This window comes from Eublepharis macularius, chromosome 9 (genome assembly GCF_028583425.1).
Source record: "Eublepharis macularius isolate TG4126 chromosome 9, MPM_Emac_v1.0, whole genome shotgun sequence".
NCBI classification, from domain to species: Eukaryota; Metazoa; Chordata; class Lepidosauria; order Squamata; family Eublepharidae; genus Eublepharis; species Eublepharis macularius.
In genome coordinates this window covers 11,980,316-12,006,275 of record NC_072798.1, presented here as the reverse complement: position 1 = coordinate 12,006,275, position 25,960 = coordinate 11,980,316, and the positions used below count along the sequence as shown (strand labels likewise).

Here is a 25,960-nt window from a genome sequence, read left to right as displayed (position 1 = left end):
AGAGAATACCAGTCAGGGCATTCCTGGGCTGGATGGATCAATGGCCCAGTGAACTACATCTTCAACAGCTTCCTACATTCCTGTGAAGATTAGGTACCTTACAATAGTACTTGGGTTGGATCTTGCAGATCCATTCCAGTAGTAATGGCACGTAGCACTTTCCTGCGATGAAAGGCACCCCAATGTAAAATAATCTCTTGTGCAGTATGGAAGAAAAGCCTCACTGCTAGTAGAACAAACCTGTGGGATCAAACCCCGCATTTTAGGGAGAGATAACGATTCAATGACAAAACCTAGGCATTGTATGCAGAACAGCCCAGGTGTGGTCCTTGCAAAAAACACTAGAAGGGAAAACCCCACGGGTACCTAACAAAACATACAGTTCACGCTGATTGTTAAGTCAAGTGAAAAATCTTTAAAGTGCAAGTGCAAGTGCTACTATAACCATTCAATACATACTTTACAGTTCATTCTCATCCGAATATAAGCCACCACTTAAATTACAATGCAATGCATTAAACTCTACAATCACAATAGGTAATACAACGACAATTTGTGTCAGGTACAACCAATCATAAAGACGCAACAGTTCTTTTGAATATATTTCTTCACTCTCTTAAAGGTATATTACTCCAATTCCTCAGATAGCAAATCTTCAGAATATCATCCTCTTCCTTAAGATGGAATTAGATGTGCAGGTAAGGAACAAGCCCTTCCTCACGCTCGATCTGGGGCCGGCTACAAACGTCAGATTTCGTGCCCACTTCATCAGGAGCGTGTTTCCTAATAAGGATAGAAGTACATCAACTCCCCGGTTCCATAATCATTAGTCCCTTAGCTGTACAAAGTTCCCTTATTTATACTTACATATCACATCAGAGGTGCATATTCATAACACAAATGGGTGAGCAGTTGACCCGAAGAGAGGCGGCCGTGCATTCTCTGGCGCACCCACTATTCATGTCAATTGCACTCTTATCATGACTGGCTAATTAACTCTCTTCCTCATTAAAGCTACAGACCCCCACTAAATGAATCCACATCACGGCAATCCTGTTTACAAATAACAGTTAAGTAATAATTCATTGTTTAGACCCTTTGGTTTGACAGAGTCGAGCTTGAAGATCCAGTAAGCCTCCCGCCGAAGGAGCCAAGACTGGACACCCTCTCGCTCCCCCCTGTTGGCTACTTCCAAGATTATCACCTTAAAGCTGTTCTCCCGGTGATTTTGTTCCTTAAAATGTTGGGTGAGTGGTGCCTCCATCACGTTATTACGAATTCGTGCCGTGATGTGGATTCATTTAGTGGGGGTCTGTAGCTTTAATGAGGAAGAGAGTTAATTAGCCAGTCATGATAAGAGTGCAATTGACATGAATAGTGGGTGCGCCAGAGAATGCACGGCCGCCTCTCTTCGGGTCAACTGCTCACCCATTTGTGTTATGAATATGCACCTCTGATGTGATATGTAAGTATAAATAAGGGAACTTTGTACAGCTAAGGGACTAATGATTATGGAACCGGGGAGTTGATGTACTTCTATCCTTATTAGGAAACACGCTCCTGATGAAGTGGGCACGAAATCTGACGTTTGTAGCCGGCCCCAGATCGAGCGTGAGGAAGGGCTTGTTCCTTACCTGCACATCTAATTCCATCTTAAGGAAGAGGATGATATTCTGAAGATTTGCTATCTGAGGAATTGGAGTAATATACCTTTAAGAGAGTGAAGAAATATATTCAAAAGAACTGTTGCGTCTTTATGATTGGTTGTACCTGACACAAATTGTCGTTGTATTACCTATTGTGATTGTAGAGTTTAATGCATTGCATTGTAATTTAAGTGGTGGCTTATATTCGGATGAGAATGAACTGTAAAGTATGTATTGAATGGTTATAGTAGCACTTGCACTTGCACTTTAAAGATTTTTCACTTGACTTAACAATCAGCGTGAACTGTATGTTTTGTTAGGTACCCGTGGGGTTTTCCCTTCTAGTGTTTTTTGCATAGTTATTACGGGTACAGCCATTATTGCTAGCATCAGGTGTGGTCCTTGGCATCTCTGCTTCAAGGATCTTGGGTAACACGGCCCGAAAAATCCTCTAAGGGCCAAACTACAAGTGACAAGTGACCCAGGTTGGACACTTGTCAGCTTCCCTCAAGTTTTGATGGGAAATGTAGGCAGCTTGGCGGAATGTTGGACAAGTGACAGTTGAAAAGTCCATTGGACAGCAGTTGGAGAGCCAAGCTGCAAGACCAGGACGCCTACATTTCCCATCAAAACTTGAGGGAAGCTGACAAGTGTCCAACCTGTGTCATTCGTCACTTGTAGTTTGGCCCTGAGACTGCTGAGAATCCTAGCCTGTTGGAGTAAACAGCCTGCATGGACCAATGACCCATCTTTATACCTCATCTATTCATATGTTCCTATGGTCTCTTACACTGAAATCCTAAGCAGAGTTACTCCAGTCTAAGCCCATTCAAATCAATGCTTAGGATCTCACTGTTAATGTTATAACCCCCCCCCCAAATATTCAGTGTGAGCTACAGGTAGAGTGTAATGTATCAAGAATAATATAATTAAGCAAAATGAATGCCATGGGACAAAAAAATTAACATCTCTATTAGGCTGTGAAATGGTTCTCCTTTCAAAAAGTGAGAAGGTCTGCTGAAGAATGAAATTAAAACAGGACTGACGTCTGACACAAGCCCTTGGGAGCAATCCTGATAGACAGAAAGGGGAAGGTGATATCCTAATAGGACAGGGGGGATGGACTGAGACAATCTTTTAAATTATATCACTTCTAGCACAAGGTTCCCCCACGAGCATTCAGAATCAAGGACAACCACCCCAGAGCCGTGGTTCTTTTCCGATCCTGGCCTGTGCCAATTAAGCAGGTTCCTAGTGCATAAATTATACCTTTCGGAATTAGTATAATTCAGGCAATACTAACACTTGGCTGAGCTGTGATGTTCCACAGCTTTTGCTTAATAAGGTGTCTCGCACCTGAAACTTGTGGGTTTGGGGGAGGGAGAGGATGAAAGAAAGACAAGAAATGACTACACTGGACACCTACAATGACGTACAACTCCAATAAGAGAAAACAAGGAGGAAACCAGAATATATTTTATGCCTACTGTCGGGACACCATAATAAATAATTTTTTAAAAATTGTCAGCCATGATTGAAAGAATCAGTATAGTGATTGTGAAGTGGATCCTAGCAGAAATGAGGTGCTGAATTAAATTCTTTTTCCTTTCCAGATGGGACCAGCGTGGCCCACTGACATTCACTCTTGACTTCTCCAGCATTGTGGCTGAGCCAGACAGCACTGCAGATGAATATGAGGCAGAGGAGGACACATGAAGCTGTCTTACATGGAATCAAACCATCAGTCCATCAAAATCAGAATTATCTACTCAAGACTGGCAGTGGATCTCCAGGATTTCCTGTAGAAATCCTAACTTCTGCATATCAAGCACTTTCAGGTGGTTGGCTCTGTTGGTCTGCAATAAAAGAGCAAGATGCGAGTTCAGTAGCCCCTTAAAGGCCAACAAAATTTCCAAGGTATAAGCTTATGAGAGTCAAAGTATCTGAAGAAGGGAGCTTTGACTCTGGAAAATTTATACCATGGAAATCATGTTGGTCTTTAAAGGTGCCGCTGGACTTGAATTCTTGCTCCGGGGCTTTTTTTCTGGGAAAAGAGGTGGTGGAACTCCGCGGGTTGCCAGCACAGGGGGCAACTCCTGGCAGGAAGTGGTGCCCCTGGTACCACATGTGCATGCACAAAGTGCGCACATGCTTCCGGGACCACGGAATGATGTCACTTGGGGTCAGCTGGAACAAGGGGGGAGTTTTTTAAAGTTTAAATCGCCTTCAGTGAAAATGGTCACATGGCCGGTGGCCCCGCCCCGCTGTGGCGTGGAGGGCAATCTAAACTCCCCTCTGTCCGGAGATCAGGGGGCGGGGCCACTGGCCATGTGACCATTTTCAAGAAGTGCTGGAACTCTGTTCCGCTGTGTTCCAGCTGGAAAAAAGCCCTGCTCTTCTGCATGCTAAGCAGATGCTCTGCCATTGAGCTACAGCAGAATATTGCAGCCAATCTGTATATAACCTTGAAGGGCAGACCTGGCCATAGCTGCCAATTTAGCACCTGAAACCGAGTTATCCAGAGTTTTCCTTTGTGGGCTCCAGTACTCTAAAGATGAACCTGCTCGCCATTTCCATTTCCAGTCTGTCTCATCGTGAGATTTCTAATTGCTTCCTTGGACTGCAGATTTGGAGCCCCATGTGCAGCCAATAGGACAGGGCGGTTAAGAGGCAGAAGAAAGTCAACCCACAGCAGTCATGGCCAGGGAGGACAAGACTTTGTCCATGAGACTTCAAAATACCCAAACTGGCTGGGAAGAAGTCTAGCAACTATTACTGAATTCTGTTTCAGGTGGGTAGCTGTGTTGGTCTGTAGGAGGAGATCTGATACCAGTAGCACCTTAAAGACCAACCAGATTTCTAGAGTATAAGCTTTTGAGAGTCAAAACTTTGTATCTGATGAATACTTTTAACCTGAAAAAATCTCACGGGTCTTTAAAGTGCTACTGGACTCAAATCGTGGTATCTTACTGAATCCTAAATCTAGTTCCACTAGGGCTTCCAAGAGATATCCAAATTGTCAACTCTTATTATTCACGGATGACTAAGGAGAAAGTCTTCAATACAGATGTATTTTTGCCTGCGGCATTTATGGTTTAAATAATGAAAACATGAAATATGAAAACATTCTAGTTCTTTAAAGACCTCATCTTAATAATTATTCTCTCCGCCTAGATGTGCTAGGAAATGCAGGTCTGGGGCCGGGGTGGGAGTAGGGATTTCAGAAAAAATTCTCAGCACATTCATCAAACTATAATAATACCCAGGGTTCTTTGGAGAGAGTACCATTACAGTCAAACTGATACAACTTCAATAAATGTTTTGTTACTTGAATATGCCCTTAATCCATTAACCAAAGTTCTTTGTTCTGTTCCTTTTTCAATCAGGCCCAAGCTACATGTGATGGCAGCAAACCCATGCCTCTAAATCTGGGTCTGGCTCTGTCACTTGGGGGATATCATTTAAAAGGCCTCTTGGATATGGCAATACCAAACCCTCTGAGCCTAATTCCTACCTTGTCCCAAACATTCTACTGATCTGGAAGTGAAGCTCCGTACTGGAGTCACTTCTAGCACCAGAGTCCAGCTGGGAAAATGATTTTAGGGGGAAAGACAGCAAAGAGATAAGCTGTAGCTGGGGATGGAAGGGCTCACCCCCCCCCCCCACCTCCATGTCATCCATTTGCTCTGATTTAGTTGTTGCTAGAAAAGTCACCAGCCATTTGCACAATCGAATCAGCATTGTGCATGACTTCTGTCCCAGGGAAGTCACTACAGGCTAACTGATGGCTTGCAAGAATCAGTAAGAGATTCTCCTGGGAAAAGTGGGAGGGGGGCAAGCCACACAGGTAGTTTAGATGAACTTTTAAAATCACTCTTCTAACACATTGCCCTCTTAGACTTGGACTTCATCAACATCACTCGTAAAAACTGAGCCTTTGCCAGAAGCGAGATCTTTGCTACACAAGGACCCATGCAACCTTTCCTGATTTTATGAACACAGATTAATCTTTTCTGTCCCCAGCACGACCCTTCCCACAAAACCATCACGAGATTTCAAGACAAAAAAAAAAAGAAGAAGAAGGGAGGAACAAACGACAAAAGAACCGTCATGCACAGAACTCAAGCAAGCAAGATACACTGTGGAGGACACCCGTTCCTGCAGGGATCGACTCAATATCGCCGATGATCAAAATATACTCCTTGCATTGCAGAAGGAAATGCAAGGGGAGAGAACTCAGGAAGGAAGCGAAAAAGGCAGCTGAAGTTATCGTCCCTGATGGTAGTCTGAAGTTGCAACAAAACAAAAAACACACAACAGATGAGAGCACTCTTCTTGCCATCTGGAACATGGTATGTTCCGGCTTCCTGACCGAGCCAGAAATGCCAGAATGACGTTTCGAAGAGTCTCTTGCACATCGGCTCTCCATCCTTTCCTGCCACATAGGTGTGGATAAAAGGATGTGCTCTGTCCAGAGTTCCACAGCTGTGGAGGCATCATGGGAAACGTGGAAAATGGTTTGGAGTGGACAGTGAAAGGGGAGAATTACTTCTGTACCCTCCCAGAGCTCATCTGTTCCAAATCATCCCTTCATCAAGCACCTTTCCTGTAACAGCAAGGAGTGTTGTTTATCTGCATATTCTTTTTCATTAAAATTTTATTATGAGGAAGACGTTGGCATCTCAGAGTTATACATTCATGGTCTTGATGTTATGAATCTGTTCCACTTACTGGGGAATTGGCCTGCTCTGGATAGCATAGGCAAATCTGATCATGTCAAATCTTGGAAGCTAAGCAGGGTCGGCCTTGCTTAGTATTTGGATGGGAGACCTCCAAGGAAGACGAGAGTCATCATGTGTAGGAAAGCCACGGCAAACCACCTCTGTTATTCTCTTGCTTTGAAAAGCAAGCAGGGGGGGGGGTCACCATAAGTCAGATATGACTCGATGGCACTTTCTACCACCAACCAGGGAATCTTGCTTTGATGCTATAAGAGTTCCTGTGGCATGCCTCTTTGGCTGGAGGAAGGCTCCTTGCACTGGGTGGTGGTGAGGAGAGATGCTGCGGAATGGATTCATAGGATGCCACTTGTAATTTTAAAGAATGACAGCTTTCTCTGTGGCACCACTACACAATGGCTCAGTTTGTGTTTGGCATAAATGCTAGAAAACGATGGAAGCCAGGGTGAGTCTGAGGTTCACGCACCTCCCACAGAACATGGAATATTTTTGTGCAAAACTACACCTCTGTGCACATTCTTATCCATCCACGAGAATGTGTCATGTATGTCTGTACCCATCCATCCATGCCAATTTTGATTTAATTTCTAACTTCCATAGACGCTATCCTGACAGACCGGGCCCTTAGGGAGAGGGGCCATCTTTAGGGAGGCAGAATGTAATGTATGTCTGTACCCATCCATCCATGCCAATTTTGATTCTAAACACAATGCTTAATCCAGTTGTTGTAAACATAATCTTGGTGTAACTCAATTTCCCTTTGCTAGTGTACTAATTATTTCTCAGGCTTTCACAGATGGTTATCTGTTGGACTCCAGTGTTTTAAGATCTTGTATTTTCTCTCAGACTATGATATGTCTTTCTTCATAGCAACCCATGGTGATATTACAAATGTTCTCACACAGAAAGAGCGGCAAAGTATTGTTTATAATTGGGAGGGGGAGAAAAGAGCAAACTAGAAAAGAGAAGTGTCTCTCACATGTTGTCATTCCTGTCAACTTCTACTCATGCTGCTTAGATACTTGTCTTGCTTCTAAGTAGCTCTATGGACCTGCATATGGAAATGATCTGATTTCTGAATAAAATCCATTTGACTAAGTACTTGTATCTTACTGCAAATGGGCCAGAGATCTGTCTGCTGTATTCTGTCATCCATAGCCTGACATTAAGCTGCTCATTTGATCTCCCAGCAACCAAATGAGGGATGGAAGGGTTGCACAACAGGGCCACACGAGCTGCTCATGAATGTAGGCAGATGGTCTCTGTTTCATACAAAATATTGGCAGTGAGGGGACTGCCACCCAGGCCTTACTTCCACAGGGCAATGAACTAGTTCCCAGCGTTTTTGTAGGCAACAACTATCAGTTGCGTGAGGCAAGCAGGAAAGTTTGTTACGTATATGTGTACATGAACTGAGGTCTCCTAGAAGAACAACCAACCTTACAAGGTGAAAACAGAAGACGATGCAATTTACAAAACACATCTCGACTGTGAAAGACTGAACACGAAACGTGGACATTTGTCAGAACGTTAAATATCACACAATAACTGACTACAGTGAATGGGAGACACAAATGTTAGACTCGTTATTGAGCCATGCAGTCCACTAGCACCTCTCTGGCCACGTGCATGTATGTAGTTGCTGCCGTTGCCACCTTAGTCCCCCAGGAGCCTGAGGAAGTAGGCCCCAGGTTAGCAGCTCGCTTTCCACAGGTGTCCTATTTTGAACTGTGGTGACATTTCCCCCACCGTGAAGCAGATTAGGTTCTTTAACCTCCTCTCCTTCAGTCCAGACTGCAACAGAGCCTCGGCCCGTTCTTTCTCCTCAACTGTCGACCCCTTCCTATCTGTGTCTTAGCTTGGGTGGTGGGAGACAGTAGCCAAAAGAGATAAGGAGAGGTCTATATTGTGCCAGAGGAAAAGAAAGCCCCCGTGTGTAATTCTGCTGCCTGTTTCCAAAGGGGGGCACTGCTTGCCAAGCAATCTCTAAGAACATCAAGAGATGTTGGATACATGCTTTATGGATCAATGTGCCTAGTCCTTGGGGATTTATTAGCAAGGAACGGCCATTCTTCAGCATACAATGCCTAGCCACAATGGCTGCTGGTAGAGTTAGGCTTATATTATAGCTATGAGTGTTCAGTTCAATTTAGGTTGTGGTGTGGTAGACTAGTTATTTGAAGGGCTATCTGTACAGGACTGTTGCTTAATGGAGAATCAATTCATTACAGGAGGAAGCAAGCATTTTGGCCCTAATTCAGGAAAAAGTCAAAAATCCTAATAGCTTGCCCTGCACAACAAACAGGAAGAATGTGATATTTCTATCATGGCATAAAGTTGAGTGGATGTCCCCTATTCCATTTCTGTGTCATTCCTGAATTTCCCCCTATCCTGCATTCTATTCCTCCTTTATTATAGTTTAATGGGGAGAATTTCTAAAATGAGTTCCAGAATTGAATCACGCATCAGTTTAATGCAGAATTGAATCAGTTGAATCCAGAATTGAATCACGCATCAGTTTAACGCATCATTTAACTCGTTTGCATCTCTGAGTTACCAACACTGCAGGACAGCTGCCATCATGCGACTGTATACATGAGTACATCAAGATTCCTTTTATACAGTGTTTTAGCTGATGTGTGGTGCAATTCTGCTCACTGGTAAAATACTACACAAAAAGAATATCAATACAATCCTATGAAAATTTCTTGCTCAGCAGTGCATATGTGCACATCAGTTATACAGAGGAAGAAAAAGGCCATTTCCACATGGCCAAAGCCTCCGGAAGATCATGCAAAACTCACGGAACGAAGTGTCTTCCTTGCGCAATTTCCTGGCATAATCCAGTTTAATGGCACGATTTCTGATGTCATTGCACCATTAAAGGGGATCATGCTGGGAAATTGCACTAGGAAGACGCTTCGTTCCGTGAGTTTCACGCGATCTTACGGCCAAAGATACAAGTGAATTGATGGGATTGAAAACTGGGGCACACCGGACGTGCACAGCAATTTGTTCAAAATTAGAACTTCTTTCAAAAAAGAAAAGCACAACAAAGAATTCATAAGCTGTGGTTTCAATAACAAGAATTCAGAATTCCTAAATCAGGAGGAAAAATAGGAAGAGGAGAATTTTGGAAGTACCCTGAGTGAATGGAATATAGGAAAGATGCCAAGTAGCATACATAAATGTGGAGCTATAGTTTAACACTTAATGTTTTAAAAAAATTATTTATGGAACGGCCTAACATTCTTTATATACTCTATGGACGTTTCCATTTCCTTTGGCTGTGTGACATAACTTGCTATCTCAGCTTTTCTAATTAATGTAGGAAAATCTTTCTTTCACTTGTTATGATTCCTACTGTTATCGTTGTTTGCAATACACTTACAAGACTGCTCTCCTCCCTTCCATGTGCCTTCCTGTTAAAGGTATTGGTAGCTTTTTAGTAATTTTGGGAATCACAGAGAATTTCACTGTATATACAAGTGGGATTCTCATTGCCTGCTACAAAGGCAGACCTCCACATGTACCCATATTCTGGCTTTATAAATAAGACCAATGAAATATCTCCTAAAATCTGTGGCTATAGTTTTATGTAAAGCCCTAAATAAGACCTTGGCTACCTAGGTTGTTTTCACACGTCTTTACCCTTGTGCAAAATTGTGCAAAACTCATGGAACGACGGCATCTTTATGGCATGATTTCTGACATCATCGCGCCACAAAACGAATTCATGATGGGGTGACATCAAAAATCGTGCCATGAAGATGCTGTCGTTCTGTGAGTTTTGCGTGATTTTGCACAAGGGTTAAGAAGTGTGAAAATGGTCCTGGACTAATTGTTACAGATCTTGAGCTCACAGTAATTGTATACTGCTACTACAATTAGTAGTAGACGCCTTACTACCAGCAGCACCACTTGTTTAATGAAACTCTGCCTCTTTTCATAATCTCCTGAATCAGGAAAAGATTCTTCTAGAATCCGGATTAGTCTCCAGTAGAGATGGGCATGAACCTAAATACGAACCATAAAAACCCACGAACCAGCCTGGTTCGTGGTGCGCGAACCAGTGGTTCATGGAAGCTCGTTTCCATGAACCTCCACGAACTGGTCTACTGGTTTGTTTGGTTTGTATTAAAGGGGCAGTTTAAACTTTTCCTGCCCCTTGCATGTGGCAGGGCCCTTTAAATTATCAGCTGGCAGGTGGCAGAGGGGGATCCCCTCAAATGGTTCGCAGCAGCCATTTGAGGGGTGGGAAGGCTGTTTTTGGCCTCCTCCACTGCTCTGCGGTCCCATGGAGCAGCTGAAGAGGCCAAAACCGGCCTTCCCGCCCCTCACAGGAGGAGGCTGCGGGCCTGCAGGGCGGCTCCCACACCCCAGCAGCAAGGTAAGTGTGGGGCTGGGGGCTAGGGGCTGGAGTTTGGGCCATTTAAAGGGCCCCGCCACTTGCAAGCAGCAGGTCCCTTTGAACTATCAGCTGGCAGGTGGCAGGGGGGGATTCCCCCCCTCCGCCTGCCAGGTGATAGTTTAAAGAGACCTGCCCCTTGCAAGCAGCAGGAAAGGGCCCTTTAAATGCTTAAATGCCCCTTTCCCTGCTGCTAAGCAGCCAGAATGAAGCATTTAAACCCACGAACCACTAACTGGTTCGTGAACTTGCACCAGTTCGTGGGAGTTTGTGGTTCATGAAAACTCACAAACCACGAACCCCATGGTTCATTTTTTTATGGTTCGTACCCATGTCTAGTCCCCAGAAGCCTAAAATGTAGCCTTCCTGAAAATGTACACTCTTGAATAAAAAGATCTGCATTTATATTGCAGGGCTCTGGTGCTTGAACAAGGGAAGGACTTTTTAAGGTCTTGGTACAGCAGATGCCGAGAATAGAACTCAGTCGATGTCACCAGTATTTTTTTTTTGCACATCTGTTTTTTTTTTGTTCCATAGTAACAGTCACTGTTTGACAATTGTTAGCGTTCCTACGGTGATTACAGGGAAATTGCTGGAGTGTCCACCACAGCAATAAATACTCACTGTTTACGGTACCTGCTAGTGCATTAATATTATTCAATCCAACAGTGGCTCCAGCCAGTCCTTGGAGAGTGCCCAGAGAAGTCAAAGAATTCATGGCCGCCCCAGCTGTAGAATTTGCCGTTGATGCAGCCACTACAGGAGGCAAAAGCAGGGAAAATCAGTGAGAATTAGAACTGGTCAGTCACTGACCACCTTCAATGGCACGTCACTCACACAGTCATCAACTACAAAATTTCTGCAAAAAATACAGTGGAACATGAGTGCACCTTTGGAAATGCCTAAAAAAAGTGCCACTACCGGACACACATCAAGCCACATAATCGAGAAGTTCCTATCACTCTTTCCATGGAACGTGCCATTTACTCACATTCCTCTGCGTTGTTGTGCTCTTTCAACAGTTGACTCATTGCTTGGAAACATTGGAAGCCACATTTTAAGTGCCACCAGGAACCAAGGTTAAGGTGCAGGGAGCAGATTTTGTGTCATATCAAAGCTGTAATCTAGGAACGATCCTGGTTCCAATCTGACACCTGGAAATGCCCTTCCCAGGGTCACGGGACCCACACAGGCTGGCGGGCTGGAGTGAGGAAGGACAGAAGGATGAAATTACTCCTTGTTCCTCTTCCACAAGTGCAGCTCTGCTGAAGAGTGGATTTCATCCCCTTGTCCTACCTCACTCTAGCCCACTCACCAGCACAGTTGTTCTTCTGTACAGATCCTCCTACTCTGGTTGTGATCTTCCTGGAGATCAGGTTGCAGAAATAGAGGGGCATGTTTTTATTTTTTTATTTTTATTTATTTATTTCAAATTTGTATTCTGCCCTCCCCGCAAGTGGGCTCAGGGCGGATAACAACATATTAAAAATACAATTAAAATACAATTAAAAATTCATATTAATTAAAAACAACACATTTAAAACAAGATGGTGGACAGCCTTCACAGGGAGGGTTTTATACACCCCTTTCTTCCAGGCCGGTGGAGGACCAGCCTCAGCTATATGCCAGGCGGAACAACTCTGTCTTGCAGGCCTGGTGAAAAGATAGTAAGTCCTGCGGGGCCCTGATTTCAGCAGACAGAGTGTCCCACCAGGTGGGAGCCAGGACCGAAAAGGCCCTGGCTCTAGTCGAGGCTAGGCGGACCTCCTTGGGGCCAGGGACCACCAACAGCTGTTTGTCCCCTGATTGGATTGTCTTCTGAGGAATATATGGGGACAGACGGTCCCGTCTGTAGGGAAATGGTTGGATACCATTACCTATCCCTCCCAATGATTTACTTTTAACTTTGTCTAGTTCATGGAAGAGATATTAATGCATCCCACTTGTGTGAACCAAACCTCAAAGATGGGTGAAAGATCCAAGAACAATGTTGATTCATGATTATCAGTTGTCATCACAAGTTCACACTGAGGGCGGGCAGAACTGGATGGGTCATGTGGGCAAAGCTTGGCGTTCTACCCACTTTGCATGGAAGCAGCTGCCACTGATTTGTTTTTTAAATATATTAGAAACCACCCCCACCACAGAAACAATTAAGCTGCCATTCTTTAATGGAAGCTTTCATGTCAAAATGCCTGTTTTTTTCCGGAAAAAGAAATACACCTGTGCCTCAATGTGTGGGGCAGCACCCCCACGGGCTCCCCTCTGGCTACACTTTGCTAGGGTTCCCCTGAAAATTGACCACAATTTAACGGCAGTCAAATGTGAGCAACAGCTTATGACTAGGGCCGTTTTCACACTGCTTATCAGCCACGGAATGTCGCGACAAGCTCTCAGAATGACAGCGTCTTCCTGGCGCGATTTCGTGTGAGAACAGCAGTTCTCGTGTGAAATCGCGCCAAGAAGACGATGTCGTTCCGGGCGCTTGGCGCGATGTCTCGTGGCCAGTGTGAAAACAGCCTAGTAAACTTTTATGGAATGCCATTTCTTTACAATGATACAGCTAAGCCAGAGTGACTAAAATTATTCAGGATATTGTTTTCTTAATGTAGATGTTTAATACTTTCCCCAGAGGAACCCCCGTCTTAGCGATCTATTGAGAAACCTAAAATCAGCTTGATAATAAACTCTTGCTTGCACCTATTGGACGTTTTCATCATTGAGCTGCAATCTGAGCCATAAATGCCATGCAGCCGCTCCGTTGACATCTGGGAATTAACATGGGCATGCTGTTTGAACATCCTGGAACAAGGTAGCAGAGGAAAGAATGCCAAATTTCTTCTCTTCCATCAACACTACAATAGACACACACCGCAGGCAGGAAAAAAGCAGACTTTGAAACTGTTGCCTGAGCTGTGGTCAGAGACTCTTGCACCTTCTTTATATCCCTTGCTCTGGCCCTGCCCATTGCTTCTCGTTCAATAGTTGACATCTTGCTTGGAAACACCAACAAGCCATAGAGCACAAACCAGGAACGAATGGTAAGGTGTAGGGGATGAGTAGAGTCTAGGCTGTGATATAAGGAGGCCCTTAGTTGCAATTTCCTCCCTGTCATAAACTCACTTGGTAGCCCTCAGCGATCCACACTCTTTCATCCTCAGGACCCCCAAAATATAATAATAATGATTTCGACCCACCATACAAGGCTTAGAATAAGATAATGCGCTTTGAACTCTGAAAGCACTGTATTACTGTTGAGTTTGATTAAAATGGCTTAAGCTGCATGTATATTAGCAAGAAGGATAGCTGCCAACACATGAGTGAGAAAGTTATCATTTTATTTATTGTTCTAAAGAAAAAATCAGCTATTTACATGCTGCTTTTTCCACCTAAGTCTTCAGGGCCTTCAGGCTTGAATAGGATATATATGGGGAGTGGCTTATTTTGATGCTGTCATGCAAAACGTGACATTGGTTTACTTTCAGGTTATCTTTGAGACTATGATCTAGTAAATACTAATAAAAGGGGGAAAATCAGGAAATGTTGCCTTCTCCCGTTTCTCTCGTAGCATATGAAACATATACGGAAAATCTGTGGTTTGGAATTCCAGAATCTCAAAACAGTTGGCAGTTGTCTCCGAGTTCTCAGGGAAGCGGATGTACTGATACCATAACTCTATTAGGCAGCTTTTGCCTCCCCATCAGTTGTTAGTCTAATTATTAGAGAAGATGAAATCAACATTCACCCCGTCAGCGATTTTGCCTACATGAATTATAACCCCATTAGCACTTTGTTTCTGTCATAGTAAACTCATTATTCTTCACCTTTGAGCTGGCAGCATTGTCTCCATGACATACATTGGAACATTAACATGCTTCAAGATTAGGGTTGCTAACTCTAGGTTGGGAAATTCTCAGAGATTTCGGGGTGGAGTTTGGGAAGGGGAGGGACATCGACAGGGTATATTGCCATAAAGCCCACCCTCTAAAGCAGCCATTTTCTCCAGAGTAACGGACCTCTTTGGTCTGGAGATCAGTTGTAGGAGAACTCCAGGCCTCACCTGGAAATTGGCGACTCTAATTAGCATCCAGGAAACTAGCCAAGATCAAAGCAAGGTATGAATTGTGATCAGGCATCTTGTCTGTACGCCAAGGTATCGCAAGGTAGTGGTGAAGGCAAGTTAGAATATAGACAATAGATAAGTTTTAGGCCTGCACTTTCTCTGATGGCTAGGAAGCATGCCGGGTTGGGAATGGAGGAGCATTCCAATGATGTGACCCTTCCACAGCCGAAGTTTGAAGTGGGACGGTCCAGACTAAACGATGCCTGAACGGGTCAACCTAAGTAGGACAAAGGATCGAGTGCTGTTATCGCATGCGCCCTCAGCCCTGCAAAGAAAGCACCCCATTCTACTCAAGACAGTGACCAGAAGGGTTAGGATTATGGCCTAAGAGCAAATTTAAATCTACCTTGAGTTCTGGGAAACTCAAAAAATTTGCACAGTATATAGTATGATTTTAGTTGGTCTTACTAAATGATCTGACATGACTTGAGTTTCTGGAATTCGCTATGGACCACCATGGCTATTTTTTTTTTTTTGGCCTACTTTTGGAACAACGGAATCGAGACATTAAAGGAAGGGGTGCTTCAACTGAATAAGGAAGATGCTCTGAAGATGAGCTACGGACAGAGAGGCGTTAATACCATGGCCCAAGAGATCTCCCCATCACCCTAAGGCTTCTCCTTTTGCTTTTTAATTAGCATCTACCTTGAGGAAATAGTTGGGAGAATTCACAAGTTTGTATCCTACCTTTTATTGCTTTGGTTGGTCTTAATAAAGGGTATTACATAACTTTTGTCTTTAGTTTTATTCAGGGGCAATCCTGGCTGTGTCCTTTGGGTCATCAAATTAACTAACCAGTTTGCCCACCCCTCACCAAATGACAATTCTTTTTGAAATGCATTTAGCAGGATAGCTATGTTGGTCTGCAGTAGAAGAGCAGGATTTGAGTCCGGTGGTACCTTAGAGGCCAACAAGATTTTCAGGGCATACGCTTTCATGAGCCAGAGCTCCCTTCTTCAGATATCTAACTCTCGAAAGCTTATACCCTGAAAATCTTGTTGGCCTCTAAGGTGCCACTGGTCTCAAATCCTGCTGTCTTTGAAATGGGAGCGGAACAGAAAGAGCTAACAAGTCAGTATTAAAACAGCTGTAAAGTGAAAGAACAAAAGAATTAAAAGAATATGGTAGCTGTGGTTTATTAATATTTTACAAAGCAACCTGTACGCAGGGCCGGCGCGCCCACTGAAGCCAGGTAGGCGGTTGTCTCAGTGTGTAGGGTGCTGGAGGGGGCGCTGGAGGAGGCTCTGGGGGTGGGAGTGCGTGCCATGGAGCTGCAGCCTCCCAGCCCTCCCGCCCCGTGCTGATGCTGCCGCCGCCACCGCCAGCACACGCCCCCAGCCGGGTGCAGCAGCCACGGACAGGCATCTGGGGCAGTGCAGAGCAACCGAGCGGGAGAGCCGGGGGGCCACCCACGCATCGTCCCAGCCGCCCGCTGCAGCAATCGGGCCAGCTCGTGCGCATGCCCATGATGACATCACACATGATGTCACCATGCAGGCTGGTGTGTGTGTGCGCCTGCACGCCTGGCCAGCCTGCCAGCCGTGGGCGCTGGAAACCCTGGCACCACTCCTGCCTGTACGAGCGGGTAAAGGGTTAGGAAGACAACAAGAACCATTGTAGACAGATCAATTGAACCACAGTGGTAGCGCCCAGTTTGTCAAACTCGTGCTCCCTAGAGCCCTTAGCAATCACTGTCAACAATCTCATCAATCCTAATTATTTATGTCTTCTATTTTAAAAATAAACAAAATATTTTTTTAAAAAAAGACATGTTGCAAACGTCTCAGCCCAGTGGCTTTGGAGATGTTCTACCTGTGCTTAAAGAAACCCAGGAGAGCATTTGCCAATGGGGAAATAGTCTCGGGAGAGAATGAGCCCCCCATGCCCTTCCCAAGTTCCAAAGCTCTGATCCATCCCTGCACCGTTCAGCTGTTTTTGAGCAAGTGGATCATCAGATTAAGAACTCCTGGGTAGTTTTTTTTTTTATCATCCAGAAGAATTTTACTAAATCCTTATGAAGAGGGTTTTTTTTTTGAAAGCTTAAAAGTTTAATCTCTTTACTAGATCAAAATTTAGCGGTCTATTCAAAAGGGCTCCTAGGTGCTTGAGTGAATGGCATTAAGCTATAATCTTTTAGGCAATCACAATGTTTACATCACTGAAATGTGTGGTGGTATTGATTTCTTTGTGTGGTTAAAATGAGTATCTGTTGTTTGCCCGGATCTCGGCACACATTTATGGGTTTGTAGAAGCAATCAAGAATCTACAGAGCCATCATTGAATGCTGGGGTTGAGGTTCAGACTCCAACTTGTGCAGACGGCTCAGTGGAACGGGATGAACTCTGACAAGCAGTTCGTGGGAGTATGTCTCCTGTTTCCACAGCAAAATGTGTTGGAACTGGATTTTGCAATCCTCCCTGATTCAGTGCGGAAAAACTCACCATCTGCTGTTAACTCCTGTTTCTTGCACTCAGGGTTTTTGGAGGTAAGAAGCTTTTTGTGGCAGCCAAACAACTGCAGCAGCTTTATCATTAGCAAGTCCATTGGTCTATCAAGGTCAGTGTTGTCTACTTCAAATGGCAGTGATTCTCCAGGGATTCAGGCAGAAGTTGTTCTTATTACCTACTGTGGTGTTAGAGGTTGCCATCAAGCCATAGCTGACTTATGGTGGCCCCTGGTGGGGTTTTCATAGCAAGAGACTAACAGAGGTGGTTTGCCTTGCCTGCCTCTGCAACCCTGGTCTTCGTTGGAGGTCTCCTATCCAATTACTAATCTAGACTGACTCTGTTTAGCTTCTGAGATCTGAAACGACCGGGCTTGCTTAGGCTATCCAAGTCACAGCCTGATTACCTGATTCTTTTTTCAAACTGGAGATGTCAGGATTGAACTCAGGACCTTTTGCATGATAAACAAATGGTCTACCGACTAAGTCACAGCCCCTGCCTTGTAAAAACCAAAATAAATAAAGGGAGATAATAAAATGTCCAGTATTGTCCACTAGGTCATCCTGAAAGGCCCAGTGACTTGGCAAGTTAGCTCTACCTGATTGAAAAATTAGCTCTGTAAAAGCTAACAGCAGCCAATAATTATCCTTGGTGATTGTCTAATTTCTTTTCTTTTTAAATTTAGTAGTTAAACTCTGTTACTTGCGTTCATGGCATCAAATGTAGACGGGTTCTATGTGTCAACTTTCACATTAAATTAAAAGAAAAACACAACATTTCCTTCACTTATATTTGTCTTGGGACATTCAACATAAGGCCAAAAAACCCCCAAAACCCACAGAAAAGCATTGCTAACCTTTTCTGGCAGACTCCTTCTAGTTCTGAACAGGCATGCAGTAAATAACTAATGTCCCTTTACATTACAGAGCTTTTCTAAGAACTTAGTTAATTAGCATTTGATGGATTAGATGTCCTTTAATGTGCCACAAAACATCCAGGTCCACAGAAAAGCAATCTCTTATTTTGGACACCAGCAAAATTGAGTGAACTATGAGACCCAGTACTTGTGGTTGCGACGAGCCACTTAATATTAAAACTCCTTCAGGTGTGGAGTTTTATTAAGCTTTAAATTAATTCTGACTACTTAGAACTCACAGTCCCCCCCACCCCTCCCGGGTCGGTGCTTCACGTAAATCACAATGGTATACGAGGTAGCATGTCTACCCTGCGTACGGCCAAGTTGACAGCAGTGCCTGATAACTCCATGGCAGAAAATAACCTGGAGAAGCCAGCAATATTGCTGCGGTCTGCTTGGTACGTGCAGTTTGTATTAATAGGTTCTCTTTGGAGCTGTTATGTCTGTGCGAGCACAGACATGGCGAAGTATGGTGTGTGGATCCAAAACACATGTGGACCCAGAATACGGTTCCGTAGAGTGTTAATCTGCAATCTAGAAGGAAGGAAGGAAGGAAGGAAGGACGGACGGACGGACAGACAGAGGGCTACATTATCAAAGAACACCCTCAAAGGTTGCACATAGTGAATGGCAAAGAGCAAGTCACAGAAAATACAAAACACGAGAAGTAAATAAGAAATGGAAGATTGTAGGGGACTGACAGAAAATATGGCCCAGAGACAGAAAGGGGTTGTTTTGAGCCTTTGAGAGGCTCCCCCTCACTTCAGTATGCTCCGAATCTTTACGGAGCATACCAAAGCAAGTAAATACCAGAATTCCGAAGCGGCTTGCCAAATCTTTTCGGGATACACACCCCTAGTCCCAGTGCCTTGGCTTAAGAAGCTATGTTACCACCATGTCAGGTGGTGTGTCTTGGCCTAGCTCTCAATAGCAGTTTTGCAGCTCTTGATCTAGAAAAATCCCTAGAGGCAATTTTCCTAGCAATGCCTGAGGAATTGTCTTCTGTTGCAAAAACTGCTACCTTTCTGAGATTTCCCTTAAAACAATGCTCATGTTCTAATTACTGCAGTGTATTCTCTATATGAAAGCCAGTTTCCAGTGTTTGGTCACATTCCAGTGTGCCTGAGAAACAGGATAATCTAATATGGCTAGGAAGAGGCTTTGATCTCTGTGACTGGGATCGCCATTGCACTCCACTACTGGATGACTGCCATTCACTGCTATGGGGAAGGCCTTGCTGGGTGCGGGGGGCATCGGCAGACCTGTTCTCCATCTTTAGCCTGAGGGGTGGCACTTCACAACAAAACAGAGGGTTACAGCATCTGCATACATCACACTGGAATTATCCAAGCCATTCTCTCCCTCCCCACACACTCTGCCTGTAATAATAGCAACATATTTTTGCTAGTATGCTTCATCACTTTAATAGGAAGACTTATAGTACAATCCTAAGGGTACTTTCCTGGAAGCAAATCCCATTTGATAAACCTGAATAAAATTCTAGGTAAACCGTATTGCTCCTTTAATGAACACAACATCAAAACTACATACACACAGAATCGGAAGTCTTAAAAACCGTACTTTCTAAATCTTTTATATGTTACTGTATCTTGAAAAGATAATTTTTACTTTTCTGTGCCATTACAACAGATATAAATGCACACATACACAATGCCACCATTTAAGTTCAATTTTTAGAAATCTTTTTAAGATATTGCCTGTGGAACAAAACATAACCCAAGCCTTAAGAGAAAGAATATGAGGGATTTCAAAACTGACATCTTCCAAGATGAGCCACCATCTATGCTGATTCCTTTAGAAAACTCTCATACAGGTAGAGCTATTTTGGGATCATTTTTTTGGAAAGCAAATCATACATAGCACAGTGGGAGTACTGGCCTATAACAGAATGTCACCATGGCAAGCTTGAACTGCCTATTGGAGAAATGTGTATTGTGCTCCACCGAACAAAAAAAGAGAAAAGCTTTTAAAGGATGTCAGGCTCAGACTTTTGTGATGCTTCTCCGAAGCATCCTAAATTTTCTATAGAAACGATCTGTGTTTCAAACAATTGTGTTCTAAACTCCAATGCTTTCCCCCTAACAAAGACAACCTTTCTGTGCTAAGGATAACATAATGAATAACCTATAAATCATTTAATTGCATCCCAAGGGCGAAGAACAGATATTCTGTCTGTGTGAATAGATTTTTGAACAATCTGGTCAAGAATTTGAGTGAAAACTACTCATATTTTAGATGAGAGATCAAGTGAATTAATTGTCGCAAAACCCGCAACAGGTGTTTTTATTGATGTTACACAAGTACAGCTGATATTGGAGGGGGAGGGGAGCTACTCTGAAGTAGACATGGGCACGACGGACCCCCCCCCGAACACCCTGTTCATCATTCGTTGCCAGCCATGAACAACGAACAACGAACATGGATGAACATGAACTGTTCCCAGACATGTTTGTTGTTCGTTGTTCGTGGGGGCCAGAACCCCCCAACCCCCCCACTTAGCACTCCCTCCCCTCAAACCCACTTACCTGGCCCTTTAAAGAGCCCTTTAAAGTATCAGCTGGTAGGCAGCGGAGGGATTACCCCCCCCCCCGGCCGCCTGCCAGCCGATAGTTTAAAGGGCCCTGTCCTGGCAAAAACAGCAGTGTCTGCTGGCAGCTACGTTGAGGGGTTACAAACTGACCTTCCCAATGTCCAATACACACTAAATTTGCAGGGTACATAGTCCTCACTGTCCTCTGAAGACCCCCCCCCCAAGTTTCAGAGAGATTGCATCCTGGGAAAGGCATGATCCATGGGTCTCCCCATTGGCTGTCATTTTCTCTTCACAGTGGCAAAAATGGGACTCTCTGCTGGAAGTACTTTGGAGGGTTAAAGTCAGAAGGCAAGTCAGAAGGAGTTCAGACAGAGTCCAGTCCCTGCCTCCAGTTGCCAAGGGGATTGATGGCAGGTGCCAGACTGTTGGGCTCGATGAACGGCTGTTGAAGGCAACGAACAAGGCTTGCAATGACCACCTGTTCATTTAGGATGGGGCATCATGAACAGCTTGTTCGTGAACAGCAGATTGAGCTGTTCATGGGTTTTTTCTGTTTGTAATGCCGTTCGTGCCCATGTCTACTCTGAAGTCTGTGGGTTCAAGCCCAATGCTGGGATGGTATTTCTCATTATTAGGAGAACTAGACTCCGATGGACATTTTGTTGACAGATGGAGCAAATGCTGGCAGGCCTGGGACTAGCAGATTATCCAGCAGTAGAGGATGCCAAGACTGGTTGAAAACATTTTGGAACTTTGGGCAAAAAATCCACAAAGAACCCTATGGTTGGTTAGCCTAGAGTCCCATCGTCTAATAAGAAGTTCTCTTGCACAAACACCATTTCAACAACACTGTTGATTTCAATGCCCCTTAGACAAGAGCACCTGCCAGTGGATTGTGTCTCGGGGATCAGATCCATTTGCCTCCTGTTGTCCTGCCATTAGCAATATCTACAGTTAGGGTGGGCACTTTTAGTAGGTGCCCATTGGGCATGGCAAGATGCTGCCTGTACAGTGTAAGGCTAAGATCTGAGAGACCCAGGCTTGAACCCCCATTCTGCCATGGAGACTTACTGAGTATCCTTGGACCAGTCTCTCTCTCCTAGGGTTACCAGCATGAAGGTCAAGGCCTTGCCAATAATGTAGTGATGTCACTAGTGATGCAATGATGTCAATGATGTCACTTCTGGTTGTGCCGGAAGTGACATTATCACATGGACAATGATGCCATTGGCCCTCATTTGTCCCCCAATTTTTCTCCTACTGCTCAGCTGAGAGGTGGTGGGAACTGCCAGTAGAGGGCAGGAGGTCTCCCACTGAAGCAGGATGCCAGGCATCCCTACTCATTCCCTCAGCCTAACCTACCTCACAGGGATGTTGTGAGGATAACTGGAAGAGGAGAGAAAGATGTGCTAAGCTGCTATGGGTTCAAAAAGCAAGAAAGGCAGGGTAAAAACATCTAAATAAACAAGCATATTTCATGGTCAAGCGCCCCTCACAAAGGTGCCCCTGCTGAGAAAATGGAAGCCCTCCAATCACAGATAAAGCTGGGGGGTACCGCAGCCTCCCCAGAAATACAGAAAATATTCATTTCTAAATACAACCTCCCTTGACCCCCAATACATCTTGACGGGGACTGAATGTACTTACTGTCTTCAGATTACTAAAAGCAGCTGATAATCAGCTGAAGGAAAAAAAAACATGATATGGAGAGAGGTGAGGAATTTGACCTGAGTTTAAGAGTTTATAAGGCATCATAAGAAGGGGAATGTGTGGCAAATTTTGACACAGAATAAAGAAGTTGTAATATAATGACACAATTTTCAGCTGCTGTTTCTTGTAAAGAAACAGAAAAAAAAATTAAAATAGCAGGCTGGGAATGAAATGTTGAAAAATTAATTAACTAAACTCGAGTGATTAGAGTAAATAAAGTGAATTATAACATCAGTATAGTAGACAAGAATAACAATTATATGATGCATCTGAAGACCTGTGAGAAAATCATGAAAGATGTAAAATGCTTTTCTTGATTTTATTCTGTGATGGTTTTCATTTTCATTATTATTCACTGCCATCTGATAATTCTTTTTTTCAAAACAACCCCCGTTATTCTAGCCATGGGCAATATTAATCTTTTTTCTCCCTCCAGGCCAGAAGACCAAAGAAACCTATTTTTTACTGCCTGAGGAGATTTAAAAAAAAAAAAAACTTAAAATCAAAGCTTTACCTTTTTAATTCTTAGTTAAGGGCTTCATAACACAAAAAAAGATTTCTAATGATTCTGCAGGGAAAGACTTTACTGGATAGGCAAAATTAAAATTATAAATTTACAACTGGGAAAAATAGTTATGGGTATTGTATTGTCGCTGAGCTTTCTAAATGAACATTCTTGGAAGCTTAATAGGATGTATTTAGAAGTAGAGACCTTTGCTTAAAGGAAGGAAGCCAAACGATCTGGATAGTAAGAGCTCCTTCAGCAAGAGTTCGACATCCTCTCCTCCAAGCAGAAGGTTAAGGTTGCCTTTGTGTATTACGAAAGGGTGGCAGGGGAAAGAGAGTTTCACTTTCTCTACCCTGTGTGACATCTGAATGAGGGGCATCTATTTCTAGTGGACACCTCCAGGTAGGGTTGCCCGGTCCCCCTATCCTCCTGGTAGGAGGTGGGGGGACCCAGCACCTACCTTCTCTGTCGCTCCTGTGCTCTGCAGCGGCCCGATACGGCCTGAATCATGCCCGAATTGGCCCAGATCGTGCCCAAATTGGCCTGGAAGGGCTGCTGCAGAGCACGGAGGCCTTCTGCGCTCCACAGTGGCCTGATCCGGCCTGATTTGGGCCTGAATCAGCCCAGATTGGGCTCAGATTGGCCTGGAATGGGCTGCTGTGGAGTGCGGGAGTGCTCCCACACTCTGCAGTGGCCTGATCCGGTTCAATTTGGGCCCGTCTTGGGCTGCTGAGGAGCACAGAAGCACTTCCACGCTCCATAGCAGCCTGATCCAGGCTGTTTTGGGCCCAATCTGGGCTGATTTGGGCCTGATCCAGCCCAATTTGGGATGATTCAAGCCCGAATCAGGCCAGATCTGGCCCATGAGAGCACACTGTGCCTCCTGGGAATGTGATGTGCAGCAGAGGAGCATGCCTCCAGGAGGTCTGTGCCTCCACCGCTGGCCAGGTAAGCGGAAGTGGTGGGTGGAGGTGGGGGGGATCCCCTGCCCACTGTGTGGGACTGGCAGCTCTAGCTGCAGGGGGTAGAGGGTACCTCCCTCATACCCTTTTCACTCTGCTTAATATATGAAGGCAGGACTTACGTGTATTCTCCTGGCTGGATACTGAGAAGGGGGGGGGGACATCAGGTATGTCTCCACCCACCCCCTCCACAATTCGAAGTGTGCCAAGCCTTGGTGGCTACTCGTGATTTCAAAGCGATCTGATGAATTTTCTTCAAGATATGGGCTCATTTATTACACCTTTTTCAACATGGAGTTGGATGGCCTTTATGTACCCTTCCTAGCCTACTAGTGCTGGACTTAAGGCTCTGAAAGGACAAAGAACCAATGTGGTGGGAACTGCGTTGCCATGAGACACAGATGTGTTCTCTAGCCTCACGAGATAGTCTGTTATCACCCACTGTAATGTAGAGATTAGAGTGCTGGACTTGGACCTGGGAAACTCAAGTTCAGAACCTCACTCAGTCATGAAGCCCTTTGGGTGCTTTGGAGGCAGACAGCCTAACCTACCTCACAGGGGGTTGAGAGGAAAAAATGGGGTGAGTGAGAGCCATGCATATTGCCCTAAGCTCAGGGCTTTTTTCAGCTGGAATGCAGTGGGACGGAGTTCCAGCACCTCTTGAAAATGGTCACATGGCCGGTGGCCCCGCCCCCTGATCTCCAGGCGCCGCTCCAGCAGGCAATCTAAACTCCCCTCTGTCTGGAGATCAGGGGGTGGGGCCACCGGCCATGTGACCATTTTCTCCAAGGGCAACCCACTGAGTTCCACCACCTCTTTTCCCAGAAAAAAAGCCCTGCCTAAGCTCATCAAAGGAAGAGCAGGATCCAAACAAGCCTAATGTGATATTTTTCCCCCACCTATCTTCCAAGGAGCTGATGGTTCTCCTCAGGGGCTTTTTGTCCTGGGTGGGTGGGGGGATCAAACCAGTATGGAGCACTGACACCTCTTTAGAGAGTACCAGCTACTCTTGGCCATCCAGGAAATGGGCTGAAAGTGGAGAACATCAGGAGTACAGACACCTCTTTTGTTTATTTTAGAAAAAAACACACTGGTTCACCTTATTATTTTAACTCACACACAAATTTTGTGAAGTAGTAAACCTGAGAGAGGTCATCAAAGTGAGCTTCATGGCCAAGCAGGGGTCTGAATCCCAAGTAGAGACTGAATCCAGATGTCCTTGGACCTAGTCTAACTGCTAAAAGGCAGTGGCTGAAGATGCAGCTCTTGCGAGGCCGCTCTGAAGGAAACAGGAAGCTGACAGGAAGGAAGGAAATAGGAAGAGAGGGATAGGCTGGAAGGTGGAACAGAAGGACTTGAGGCAACCAGGCCGCAGAGGGTTGAACACATGAAGCTGCCTTATACTGAATCAGACCCTGGGTCCATCAAGGTCAGTATTGTCTACTCAGGCTGGCAGCAGCTCTCCAGGGTCACACGTGAGGCTGCCTTATACTGAATCAGACCCTCGGTCCATCAAGGTCAGTATTGTCTACTCTGACTGGCAGCAGCTCTCCAGGGTCACACATGAAGCTGCCTTATACTGAATCAGACCCTCGGTCCATCAAGGTCAGTGTTGTCTACTCTGACTGGCAGCAGCTCTCCAGGGTCACACATGAAGCTGCCTTATACTGAATCAGACCCTCGGTCCATCAAGGTCAGTATTGTCTACTCTGACTGGCAGCAGCTCTCCAGGGTCACACGTGAAGCTGCCTTATACTGAATCAGACCCTCAGTCCATCAAGGTCAGTATTGTCTACTCTGACTGGCAGCAGCTCTCCAGGGTCTCAGAAAAAGGTCTTTCACATCACCTATTACCTGAGCCTTTCAACTGGAGTTGTGGGGGATTGAACTTGGGACCTTCTGCATGCCAGGCAAATGCTCTTCCGCTGAGCCATGGCCCCTCCCTGTGGA

At 44.8% G+C, this 25,960-nt stretch overlaps 1 protein-coding gene across 3 annotated transcripts in view; it reads right to left on the bottom strand.

Moving 5' to 3' along the window:
• CELF2 (CUGBP Elav-like family member 2) overlaps positions 1–25,960 on the bottom strand; it is a 705,040-nt gene that overhangs the window by 18,338 nt on the left and 660,742 nt on the right. For 2 of the 3 annotated variants that reach the window (XM_054987889.1, XM_054987891.1), the window contains one exon: positions 11,430–11,549. In XM_054987889.1, coding sequence (XP_054843864.1) covers positions 11,430–11,549 — 120 coding nt within the window. Of the gene's footprint in view, positions 1–11,417; positions 11,550–25,960 lie in introns of all 3 variants that reach the window. The other variant, XM_054987890.1, reaches the window with a different exon arrangement.